Genomic DNA, 13,327 nt, shown 5'->3' with positions numbered 1-13,327 from the left:
GAGAGAGAGACGCGTACCAACAGAGAGAGAGAGAGAGAGAGAGTAACAACAGAGAGAGAGAGAGAGAGAGACGCGTACCAACAGAGAGAGAGAGAGAGAGACGCGTACCAACAGAGAGAGAGAGAGACGCGTACCAACAGAGAGAGAGAGAGACGCGTACCAACAGAGAGAGAGAGAGAGAGACGCGTACCAACAGAGAGAGAGAGAGAGACGCGCGTACCAACAGAGAGAGAGAGAGAGAGACGCGTACCAACAGAGAGAGAGAGAGAGAGAGAGACGCGTACCAACAGAGAGAGAGAGAGAGACGCGTACCAACAGAGAGAGAGAGAGAGAGAGAGACGCGTACCAACAGAGAGAGAGAGAGAGAGACGCGTACCAACAGAGAGAGAGAGAGACGCGTACCAACAGAGAGAGAGAGAGAGACGCGTACCAACAGAGAGAGAGAGAGAGACGCGTACCAACAGAGAGAGAGACGCGTACCAACAGAGAGAGAGAGAGACGCGTACCAACAGAGAGAGAGACGCGTACCAACAGAGAGAGAGACGCGTACCAACAGAGAGAGAGAGAGAGAGAGCGTACCAACAGAGAGAGAGAGAGAGAGAGAGACGCGTACCAACAGAGAGAGAGAGAGAGAGAGAGAGAGGCGTACCAACAGAGAGAGAGAGAGAGAGAGCGTACCAACAGAGAGAGAGAGAGACGTACCAACAGAGAGAGAGAGAGGCGTACCAACAGAGAGAGAGAGGCGTACCAACAGAGAGAGAGAGACACGTACCAACAGAGAGAGAGACGCGTACCAACAGAGAGAGAGACGCGTCAACAGAGAGAGAGAGAGAGAGAGACGCGTACCAACAGAGAGAGAGAGAGAGAGAGGCGTACCAACAGAGAGAGAGAGAGGCGTACGCCAGAGAGAGAGAGAGGCGTACCAACAGAGAGAGAGAGAGAGACGTACCAACAGAGAGAGAGACGCGTACCAACAGAGAGAGAGAGAGACGCGTACCAACAGAGAGAGAGACGCGTACCAACAGAGAGAGAGAGAGAGTACCAACAGAGAGAGACGCGTACCAACAGAGAGAGAGAGAGAGAGAGACGCGTACCAACAGAGAGAGAGAGAGAGAGAGACGTACCAACAGAGAGAGAGAGAGAGAGAGAGAGAGGCGTACCAACAGAGAGAGAGAGAGAGAGAGAGAGGCGTACCAACAGAGAGAGAGAGAGACACGTACCAACAGAGAGAGAGAGACGCGTACCAACAGAGAGAGAGACGCGTACCAACAGAGAGAGAGAGAGAGCGTACCAACAGAGAGAGAGAGAGGCGTACCAACAGAGAGAGAGAGAGAGGCGTACCAACAGAGAGAGAGAGAGAGGCGTACCAACAGAGAGAGAGAGAGAGGCGTACCAACAGAGAGAGAGAGAGCGTACCAACAGAGAGAGAGAGAGAGACACGTACCAACAGAGAGAGAGACGCGTACCAACAGAGAGAGAGAGAGACGCGTACCAACAGAGAGAGAGACGCGTACCAACAGAGAGAGAGAGAGAGGCGTACCAACAGAGAGAGAGAGAGGCGTACCAACAGAGAGAGAGAGAGACGCGTACCAACAGAGAGAGACGTACCAACAGAGAGAGAGACGCGTACCAACAGAGAGAGAGACGCGTACCAACAGAGAGAGAGAGAGACGCGTACCAACAGAGAGAGAGAGAGACGCGTACCAACAGAGAGAGAGAGAGACGCGTACCAACAGAGAGAGAGAGAGACGCGTACCAACAGAGAGAGAGAGAGACGCGTACCAACAGAGAGAGAGACACGTACCAACAGAGAGAGAGAGAGACGCGTACCAACAGAGAGAGAGAGAGAGACGCGTACCAACAGAGAGAGAGAGAGAGACGCGTACCAACAGAGAGAGAGAGACGCGTACCAACAGAGAGAGAGAGACGCGTACCAACAGAGAGAGAGAGAGACGCGTACCAACAGAGAGAGAGAGAGACGCGTACCAACAGAGAGAGAGAGAGAGAGAGACGCGTACCAACAGAGAGAGAGACGCGTACCAACAGAGAGAGAGAGACGCGTACCAACAGAGAGAGAGAGAGAGAGGCGTACCAACAGAGAGAGAGAGAGAGGCGTACCAACAGAGAGAGAGAGAGCGTACCAACAGAGAGAGAGAGGCGTACCAACAGAGAGAGAGAGAGGCGTACCAACAGAGAGAGAGAGAGAGAGGCGTACCAACAGAGAGAGAGGCGTACCAACAGAGAGAGAGGCGTACCAACAGAGAGAGAGAGAGCGTACAGAGAGAGAGAGAGCAACAGAGAGAGAGAGAGCGTAACAGAGAGAGAGAGGCGCAACAGAGAGAGAGAGGCGTACCAACAGAGGCGTACCAACAGAGAGAGAGAGAGGCGTACCAACAGAGAGAGAGAGAGCGTACCAACAGAGAGAGAGAGAGGGCGTACCAACAGAGAGAGAGAGCGTACCAACAGAGAGAGAGAGACGCGTACCAACAGAGAGAGAGAGGCGTACCAACAGAGAGAGAGACGCGTACCAACAGAGAGAGAGAGAGGCGTACCAACAGAGAGAGAGACGCGTACCAACAGAGAGAGAGACGAGAGAGAGAGAGGCGTACCAACAGAGAGAGAGACGCGTACCAACAGAGAGAGAGAGAGAGAGAGAGACGTACCAACAGAGAGAGAGAGGCGTACCAACAGAGAGAGAGAGACGGCGTACCAACAGAGAGAGAGAGAGAGGCGTACCAACAGAGAGAGAGAGAGGCGACCAACAGAGAGAGAGAGAGAGCGTACCAACAGAGAGAGAGAGAGAGCGCGTACCAACAGAGAGAGAGAGAGAGGCGTACCAACAGAGAGAGAGAGAGAGGCGTACCAACAGAGAGAGAGAGAGGCGTACCAACAGAGAGAGAGAGGCGTACCAACAGAGAGAGAGAGGCGTACCAACAGAGAGAGAGAGGCGTACCAACAGAGAGAGAGAGGCGTACCAACAGAGAGAGAGAGAGGCGTACCAACAGAGAGAGAGAGCGTACCAACAGAGAGAGAGACGCGTACCAACAGAGAGAGAGAGGCGTACCAACAGAGAGAGAGAGAGAGCGTACCAACAGAGAGAGAGAGAGGCGTACCAACAGAGAGAGAGAGAGGCGTACCAACAGAGAGAGAGAGAGGCGTACCAACAGAGAGAGAGAGAGACAGAGAGAGAGAGAGGCGTACCAACAGAGAGAGAGAGAGAGAGAGGCGTACCAACAGAGAGAGAGAGAGAGCGTACCAACAGAGAGAGAGAGAGCGTACCAACAGAGAGAGAGAGAGGCGTACCAACAGAGAGAGAGAGGCGTACCAACAGAGAGAGAGAGAGGCGTACCAACAGAGAGAGAGAGAGAGGCGTACTCAACAGAGAGAGAGAGAGGGCGTACCAACAGAGAGAGAGAGAGAGTACAACAGAGAGAGAGAGAGGCGTACTCAACAGAGAGAGAGAGAGGCGTACCAACAGAGAGAGAGAGAGAGGCGTACCAACAGAGAGAGAGAGAGGCGTACCAACAGAGAGAGAGAGAGGCGTACCAACAGAGAGAGAGAGAGGTACTCAACAGAGAGAGAGAGAGGCGTACCAACAGAGAGAGAGAGAGGCGTACCAACAGAGAGAGAGAGAGGCGTACCAACAGAGAGAGAGAGAGAGCGACCAACAGAGAGAGAGAGAGGCGTACCAACAGAGAGAGAGAGAGGCGTACCAACAGAGAGAGAGAGAGGCGTACCAACAGAGAGAGAGAGAGGCGTACCAACAGAGAGAGAGAGAGGCGTACCAACAGAGAGAGAGAGAGGCGTACCAACAGAGAGAGAGAGAGGCGTACCAACAGAGAGAGAGAGAGGCGTACCAACAGAGAGAGAGAGAGGGCGTACCAACAGAGAGAGAGAGAGGCGTACCAACAGAGAGAGAGAGAGGCGTACCAACAGAGAGAGAGAGAGAGCGTACCAACAGAGAGAGAGAGAGGCGTACCAACAGAGAGAGAGAGAGGCGTACCAACAGAGAGAGAGAGAGGCGTACCAACAGAGAGAGAGAGAGGCGTACCAACAGAGAGAGAGAGAGGCGTACCAACAGAGAGAGAGAGAGGCGTACCAACAGAGAGAGAGAGAGGCGTACCAACAGAGAGAGAGAGAGGCGTACCAACAGAGAGAGAGAGAGGCGTACCAACAGAGAGAGACGTACCAACAGAGAGAGACGTACCAACAGAGAGAGACGTACCAACAGAGAGAGAGACGCGTACCAACAGAGAGAGAGACTCGTACCAACAGAGAAAAGAGAAAATGGCGCAAAAATGACAAAGTAAACACGTTTTCTTAAACACCATTATTTTATTTCACCTTTATGTGACCTTTATGTGACTAGGCAAGTCAGTTAAGAACGAATTCTTTTAAAAAACTGACAGACTCAGGACACGTTGATATAACTCGGAGCAATGTGATATTTCTCTTCTGATCCTCAAACGTCAGAAAAGCAACATAACGGGTATTTTGCATGAATGTACACACATTTACACAACGAGTGCTGGGTACCGACCGGCTCTGCATTTCAGGGCAGAGATTGTGAAACTTCTGTTCAAGAAAACTGTGGTGTGGACACTTATCCTCATATGAACTTTGAACTTGTGCGGGGTTCCTCCGAATCAACGGGCGTTTTCCCGTGCCACGTTGTCAAGGCTACTAGAGCCCGCCCTCTTGAGTATCCCTATAAAATGACAGGATCTGCTAACAGACATCAGATCAAGTTTCGTCGAGGCCACACCCTTTGAACGAATGAGCCCATCTCCTTGGAAACCAAACACCGATCGACGAGAATTTTTCCTACGCAGAGAGAAGCAAATCACCCCCCCCCCGCTTTATAATATTCCATTAACTACCTCATTTAGTAAATAAAACCTTCAAACTGAATTATTTTTGGCGTAGAGTTAATTTGTGAGCGATTGGGTTCTTGACGTTTCAGAGCTTGACGACTTCAGAATGATAATGGAGTAATTGACTGTTCATTAAGACTATTGTTGATGTAGGATTAAATGGTATACCGGCTAGTGATAACTACCGATAAAGTTGATTCAAAAGGGCTCCAATCCAACCCTTAAATGGTGACCCTCAGATTCATTTGGATAGGATAACCACATTAATCAAATCAATGAATTAAATCAGTCAATTATTATCTTCAATATCTAGACAAGAGGCACAACTCCTCCCATGTCATTAAAGTATATTGAATTGAGAGACACAGAGACAGCCAGAAAGACCGAGACAGACAGGACCCCAAGGTACTGTGCTGATCAGTGTGGGTAGAGGTTTGAGGAAGTAGGCCCCAACTTAGCACCAGTCATTAGTTCCTCTCTGTGTCATGCATGGCTCAACACATGACAGTGAATATCAGTCTTTAGTTTGAAAACCCTGTTCCATTATCAAGTCAGGTACAACTGAGCTACCAGTTTCTCCATGCGTGGTTTCTATTCACTTACATACCAAGTGTTAGAACTGGAAAAGGTTTCCCCACAGCAGAGACAGTAGGTTCTCATCCCAACTGGCTCCACTACTCCCTTTAGAGTGCACTGCTTTCACCAGAGCCCATATACACTGTACAGGGAATAGGATGCCATTGGGGACGTAATTTGTGCCTACCTTAGTGAGTTCCAGCGAGATCGCGGCAGCCATCTTCCCTCCATAGGACTCTGAGAATATGTAGAAGGGCACACTCTAGAGAAGACAAAAAAATAATAGGTAAAAAATAAAAATAAATGTAAATGCATTGAGTAGTTTGAGCCAATACAGCCCTGTTCCAATACATCCTCCCTCCCTAGAGGAGACTCCTGGGGTGTTCAGGTCAGTTCAACATTTGCGTGTCTGTTTGTACTGAATGAAAAGTTTCCTCAAAAACTGAGCCTTTGAGGTATGTTTTCTCCTGTTTGGTGTGGTCTGATCAATATGGGTGTGACCATTTGAAAAATGGCAAAACTTGTGCAACACACACACAATACACAGGAGTTTAAGCAACAACAAAAAACCTGCGGTGGACAGGATTGAAACAAATCCAACATGCATTTACGTTGTGATGCAGTCACGACCAACAAGTCTCACAAAACTATTTTGGACGAGATCGGCTTCGACAAGTTATCCTTTACACACTTCGTAGTACATTGTGACAGTAGAATAAATGTTTGACTCATATCGATGCCACGGACCAGTTTTCTAAATGACAAGTCGTTTTTTAGGGGCAGTTGCTCTTTAAGTCGATCTCAGCTCGAGGGTCACGTCGGGATTTCGAAATTCAGAGGGCCACACAGATGATTTATTTTATGACCGATTTATTAGTCAAAATCAAATTTGCAGGACAGAAAAATAGTAGTTATTTGAAAATATATAAGTCCATCATCATTTCTCCATTCTTTCTATGTTGTTTTAGATGTTCCAGTGTGGCCTGGAGGTTTTTTCTCTTCTTCTCCCCAAATAATAATCCCCCCTAAAAAATATATTATTTTGTTCTTACTCAAACCTCCTGCGTTATCCACATGACAGAAATCTGTCGCAGTGACGAGACCTTTAACCCTTGCCATACACAATCTCCCTCTGTGCCTCCATAATCACACCGTTCTCCAACTGGTCCTTCCGGCACTGTTTCCACTGAATTAGAAGCCGAACACCGTTCCGAACTCACCCCCGGTGATCCGACCCGTGTGAGGCCGAACACCGTTCCGAACTCACCCCCGGTGATCCGACCCGTGTGAGGCCGAACACCGTTCCGAACTCACCCCCGGTGATCGTACCCGTGTGAAGCCGAACACCGTTCCGAACTCACCCCCGGTGATCCGACCCGTGTGAGGCCGAACACCGTTCAGAACTCACCCCCGGTGATCCGACCCGTGTGAGGCCGAACACCGTTCTGAAACTCACCCCCGGTGATCCGACCCGTGTGAAGCTGAACCCACCTGGAACTGTTCCTCCTTGTTGAAGAACTGTTTGAGCAGCACCAGCATGTCGGAGGCGACCGTAGCCACGTCAGTAGCGAAGGCCTCGTCTGAATCCGTGTAGCTGAAGCCTGTTCCTACCGGGTTATCAACGAACAATACACTGGAGTACTGAACCTGCAGGGGAAAAACACACACACACCTTATACACTGACATCCAGTTTCCATTGATGAGCCGTGTGTGTGTGTGTGAGGTTTACCCAGGAGTTTTTCCTAGGCTCAAGGTCTCTGTCCAGGGGTCCAATCTCTTCAAAGTTCCCGAAGCCACAGCCTGATCCTCCCGGGCCTCCCTGGAATGGAGACATGTAGCACTATTAGAGATACATCCTCTACCCTCAATCCCTCCTCCCTATAAGAGATACATCCTCTACCCTCAATCCTCCCTCCCTGTAAGAGATACATCCTCTACCCTCAATCCCTCCCTGTAAGAGATACATCCTCTACCCTCCCTCCCTCCCTCCCTGTAAGAGATACATCCTCTACCCTCCCTCCCCCTGTAAGAGATACATCCTCTACCCTCAATCCCTCTCCCTGTTAGAGATACATCCTCTACCCTCAATCCCTCTCCCTGTAAGAGATACATCCTCTACCCTCCCTCCCTCCCTCCCTGTAAGAGATACATCCTCTACCTCAATCCCTCTCCCTGTAAGAGATACATCCTCTACCCTCAATCCCTCTCCCTGTAAGAGATACATCCTCTACCCTCAATCCCTCTCCCTGTAAGAGATACATCCTCTACCCTCAATCCCTCTCCCTGTAAGAGATACAGAGGGATGGTAGAGGATGCATCTCTTACAGAGGGATGGTAGAGGATGCATCTCTTACAGAGGGATGGTAGAGGATGCATCTCTTACAGAGGGATGGTAGAGGATGCATCTCTTACAGAGGGATGGTAGAGGATGCATCTCTTACAGAGGGATGGTAGAGGATGCATCTCTTACAGAGGGATGGTAGAGGATGCATCTCTTACAGAGGGATGGTAGAGGATGTATCTCTTACAGAGGGAGGGAGGGTAGAGGATGTATCTCTTACAGAGGGATGGTAGAGGATGTATCTCTTACAGAGGGATGGTAGAGGATGTATCTCTTACAGAGGGATGGTAGAGGATGTATCTCTTACAGAGGGATGGTAGAGGATGTATCTCTTACAGAGGGATGGTAGAGGATGCATCTCTTACAGAGGGAGGGTAGAGGATGCATCTCTTACAGAGGGATGGTAGAGGATGTATCTCTTACAGAGGGATGGTAGAGGATGTATCTCTTACAGAGGGATGGTAGAGGATGTATCTCTTACAGAGGGATGGTAGAGGATGTATCTCTTACAGAGGGATGGTAGAGGATGTATCTCTTACAGAGGGATGGTAGAGGATGTATCTCTTACAGAGGGATGGTAGAGGATGTATCTCTTACAGAGGGATGGTAGAGGATGTATCTCTTACAGAGGGATGGTAGAGGATGTATCTCTTACAGAGGGATGGTAGAGGATGTATCTCTTACAGAGGGATGGTAGAGGATGTATCTCTTACAGAGGGATGGTAGAGGATGTATCTCTTACAGAGGGATGGTAGAGGATGTATCTCTTACAGAGGGATGGTAGAGGATGTATCTCTTACAGAGGGATGGTAGAGGATGTATCTCTTACAGAGGGATGGTAGAGGATGCATCTCTTACAGAGGGATGGTAGAGGATGTATCTCTTACAGAGGGATGGTAGAGGATGTATCTCTTACAGAGGGATGGTAGAGGATGTATCTCTTACAATTCCGCACCAGTCATTATCATGAGCCTGCCCTCCCAACCACCTGTGGTGTAAGGTTACCCACTTGTAGCTAGGTAAGAGCCGTGTCGTGTAAGGTTACCCACTTCACTTCTAGATATGTAAGGGAGTAGTATAGTGTAGACTAGTGGAGTGTAAAGTTACTCACCTGCAGCCACATCACGAGAGGCAGCTGGGAGTAGCTGGTGGACGGGCTGTCAGCATAGTAAAGCCACCAGAACATATGTGCCCCCTCGCGTACGTCAACATATCCCCAGGATTCTTTTGATTTTAGGGGATTCGAGAACCCTGCATACAAGATTTGGAGACATTGAAATGATGTTATTAAAAATGCTACGTTTGGTCTTAAAAAATGCAGTCTAACGGCAAAAATCCCCAGCCCTGATTGCTGCAGATGTCGTGGAACAGCGCAGTGGGGGGTCTGATCAGGAACACGTCAACATTGTAGCTAGCCAACTTTTGCTTTCACATTGAACGCTGACATGAAACCCGACCAAGTAAAGCAAATTAATGGATTTGATCAATTTGATTGCTGGAGCCTGAGTCACCGTACTTAGCGGACTAAACTCTGTGGAGTCACGGTCGTGATTTCAAGCATGTTTGGATAACGGCGCAGTTAGTATTCAAACTGGAATTGAACAATTTTGAAACACCAATATATCGGACAGAGCTAACTACTTACCTGTATCAATTGCCACGACAAGTAGCAACACAACGCTGCAAGCGCTTGTTTTCGTCAACCCCGTCATCCCGACTTGTTCACATGAACTTCACAATGACAACACGTTTCATTACACTACTGTGTCACGTCAGATGTCAGTCACATGACTGACCGAATCGTCAGCTGACCAGAATATGGAAAATGGGGAGAGGCCATCAGGATATTTAGAGCCAATCAATGAGCATTGTGAAGCTAGCCACGCCTCTACCCTCCGCCTTGAATTGTGTCAAAATAAAAGTCCCGGGGAAAATGTCCTGTGAATTTTCCATATTAAAAGCCACGGAACACAGGAGATGTATAAACTGAAGATTGACCAAGAAAAATAGATTTATTTATCAAGTCATGAGAACGCAATCATGGTTTTATACTTCTGCCGGAGGACAAAAGAGCTAATCAAATGAATCAATCAATCTCAATCAATCAAACCTCCAAATCATGTGACTACTCTGGAAACGTTTTTTTTCAAACAGCACCTAGCAACAAATTTAGCAACTTTAAAACATTTATTTTGATCTTTTAGCGACTTTTGAAAAGTGACTCATGTTAAAATGCACGCATTTACCCTCTAAATTACACAAAAACGTTTTTCTCTGTCACACACTCAGTCACAACACACGTGCCTGGCTGTAAAAGTGCATTGTGAGTGACGTCAGCAGCAGGCGCTCAGCTCGTGCACAGGCAGCAGCAATTTCAACAAATTGCAAATCACATTGTTGGATGACTGCAGCCGCAGTAGCATGGGTTTAACAAGCCAAACCCAATGAATATAGTTGGTCACGAATGTTTGATCTTGAACAGAACTTACAACATCAATCAAAATTGTACAGCCAGAAGAACAGAAAAGAGAGTGGGAGTCTGAACAAATGTCAAATCATATTTTTCGCTGAGATGGCCAGTCAATTTGAGTAACGTGTATTCTACGCAAAGACGCAGTTTTGCGCTATCACTCAATGACATCACAACGTCATTTAGCAACAAATCAACCTGCCTCAAGCGTCTTACCCTAAAAATTTGTTGGCAACACCGGTCTTAGAGTGAGCAGTCTTGACTCGTGAGCTGAAGGAACGAGATGTCAACTCGTCCCAGCTAATGCTCTAGGGTTTGGATCCCATCAGAGAGTCTGTCTCTATCCATCTCCATCTCATCTTTTCGCTGAGATGGCCAGTCAATTTGAGTAACGTTGTTGTGTATTCTACGTAATGACGCAATTTTACGCTATCACTCAATGACATGACAACGTCATTTAGCAACAAATCAACCTGCCTCTAGCGTCTTACCCTAAAAATGTCCCATCTTCTCTTGAATCCGCTTCATCTTCTACTCAACCTCGTTCTTCAAGGCAACGATCCTGACTGCCTCAATCCTCTTTCAGAAACTGAGGAAGCTTCTCAAACTCAACTATTATCTGCTGTTCAGTGTGCTGGGCCTGACTCTGGAGACAGGGAGAAAACTGTTACTGACTTAGTTGCCATAATAAAGCTACGTAATTATTAAGTAAGTTACATAGGGGCGGCAGGTAGCCTAGTGGTTAGAGGGGCGGCAGGTAGCCTAGTGGTTAGAGGGGCGGCAGGTAGCCTAGTGGTTAGAGCAGGTAGCCTAGTGGTTAGAGGGGCGGCAGGTAGCCTAGTGGTTAGAGGGCGGCAGGTAGCCTAGTGGTTTAGAGGGGCGGCAGGTAGCCTAGTGGTTAGAGGGGCGGCAGGTAGCCTAGTGGTTAGAGGGGCGGCAGGTAGCCTAGTGGTTAGAGGGGCGGCAGGTAGCCTAGTGGTTAGAGGGGCGGCAGGTAGCCTAGTGGTTAGAGGGGCGGCAGGTAGCCTAGTGGTTAGAGGGGCGGCAGGTAGCCTCGTGGTTAGAGGGGCGGCAGGTAGCCTCGTGGTTAGAGGGGCGGCAGGTAGCCTAGTGGTTAGAGGGGTGGCAGGTAGCCTCGTGGTTAGAGGGGTGGGGCGGCAGGTAGCCTAACAGAAGAATACGAAACGGGTGGGACTTACCTGAATTTGTCCAATAGAAACTCTTGTTTTCATTGCAAAATGTTTTGCTCAGTGTACGCTAATCAATAGACTCCTGTCTGAACAACAGGAGTGTGGTGCAAAGGTTATCCACAAACTTATTAGATTACTTTGGAATGTTGTTGATGCTCAGTTCATGTTAGCAATCAACTAAATATAACTTGAAGCAATCCTACATCTTTACATACTAGGTAGTTTCTTTATGTAGCTCTGATATATATATACAATTCTACGTTGAAGCAATAAGACCCGAGGGAGGGGCTGTGGTATATGGCCAATATACCACAGCTTAGGGCTGTTCTTTCATGTGATGCAGCACGGAGTGCCTGGACACAGACCTTAGCCGTGGTATATTGGTCATGTACCACAGCCCCTTGGGCCTTATTGCTATTATAAACTGGTTACTAAAGTAATTAGAGCAGTAATAACACATGTTTTGTCATACCTGTGGTACAGTGCCTTGCGAAAGTATTCGGCCCCCTTGAACTTTGCGACCTTTTGCCACATTTCAGGCTTCAAACATAAAGATATAAAACTGTATTTTTTTGTGAAGAATCAACAACAAGTGGGACACAATCATGAAGTGGAACGACATTTATTGGATATTTCAAACTTTTTTAACAAATCAAAAACTGAAAAATTGGGCGTGCAAAATTATTCAGCCCCTTTACTTTCAGTGCAGCAAACTCTCTCCAGAAGTTCAGTGAGGATCTCTGAATGATCCAATGTTGACCTAAATGACTAATGATGATAAATACAATCCACCTGTGTGTAATCAAGTCTCCGTATAAATGCACCTGCACTGTGATAGTCTCAGAGGTCCGTTAAAAGCGCAGAGAGCATCATGAAGAACAAGGAACACACCAGGCAGGTCCGAGATACTGTTGTGAAGAAGTTTAAAGACGGATTTGGATACAAAAAGATTTCCCAAGCTTTAAACATCCCAAGGAGCACTGTGCAAGCGATAATATTGAAATGGAAGGAGTATCAGACCACTGCAAATCTACCAAGACCTGGCCGTCCCTCTAAACTTTCAGCTCATACAAGGAGAAGACTGATCAGAGATGCAGCCAAGAGGCCCATGATCACTCTGGATGAACTGCAGAGATCTACAGCTGAGGTGGGAGACTCTGTCCATAGGACAACAATCAGTCGTATATTGCACAAATCTGGCCTTTATGGAAGAGTGGCAAGAAGAAAGCCATTTCTTAAAGATATCCATAAAAAGTATCGTTTAAAGTTTGCCACAAGCCACCTGGGAGACACACCAAACATGTGGAAGAAGGTGCTCTGGTCAGATGAAACCAAAATTGAACTTTTTGGCAACAATGCAAAACGTTATGATTGGCGTAAAAGCAACACAGCTCATCACCCTGAACACACCATCTCCACTGTCAAACATGGTGGTGGCAGCATCATGGTTTGGGCCTGCTTTTCTTCAGCAGGGACAGGGAAGATGGTTAAAATTGATGGGAAGATGGATGGAGCCAAATACAGGACCATTCTGGAAGAAAACCTGATGGAGTCTGCAAAAGACCTGAGACTGGGACGGAGATTTGTCTTCCAACAAGACAATGATCCAAAACATAAAGCAAAATCTACAATGGAATGGTTCAAAAATAAACATATCCAGGTGTTAGAATGGCCAAGTCAAAGTCCAGACCTGAATCTAATCGAGAATCTGTGGAATGAACTGAAAACTGCTGTTCACAAATGCTCTCCATCCAACCTCACTGAGCTCAAGTTGTTTTGCAAGGAGGAATGGGAAAAAATGTCAGTCTCTCGATGTGCAAAACTGATAGAGACATACCCCAAGCGACTTACAGCTGTAATCGCAGCAAAAGGTGG

General features: G+C 47.7%; 1 protein-coding gene across 1 annotated transcript; it reads right to left on the bottom strand.

Moving 5' to 3' along the window:
• Window positions 1-5,487: 5,487 nt before the first annotated feature.
• Window positions 5,488-9,594, bottom strand: LOC121843213 (retinoid-inducible serine carboxypeptidase-like). The gene is made up of 5 exons (XM_042312795.1): window positions 9,438-9,594; window positions 8,904-9,043; window positions 7,181-7,270; window positions 6,942-7,097; window positions 5,488-5,712 (listed from the first exon to the last, which is right to left on the bottom strand). The coding sequence occupies exons 1-5, from the start codon at window positions 9,502-9,504 to the stop codon at window positions 5,488-5,490; spliced, it is 678 nt and encodes a 225-aa protein (XP_042168729.1). The 5' UTR covers window positions 9,505-9,594.
• Window positions 9,595-13,327: the final 3,733 nt, after the last annotated feature.

This window comes from Oncorhynchus tshawytscha, unplaced genomic scaffold, assembly GCF_018296145.1.
Source record: "Oncorhynchus tshawytscha isolate Ot180627B unplaced genomic scaffold, Otsh_v2.0 Un_contig_3476_pilon_pilon, whole genome shotgun sequence".
NCBI lineage: Eukaryota > Metazoa > Chordata > Actinopteri > Salmoniformes > Salmonidae > Oncorhynchus > Oncorhynchus tshawytscha.
Note: the sequence above shows the minus strand (reverse complement) of the source record. Positions and strands in the feature narration are given on the sequence as shown.

Coding starts and splice junctions, on each gene's coding strand:
- LOC121843213 (XM_042312795.1), bottom strand. CDS start 9,504: ATGACGGGGTTGACGAAAACAAGCGCTTGCAGCGTTGTGTTGCTACTT. Junction 9,044..9,437: donor TGTCGTGGCAATTGATACAG/GTAAGTAGTTAG, acceptor TCTTGTATGCAG/GGTTCTCGAATCCCCTAAAA. Junction 7,098..7,180: donor AGCCTAGGAAAAACTCCTGG/GTAAACCTCACA, acceptor TTTCCCCTGCAG/GTTCAGTACTCCAGTGTATT.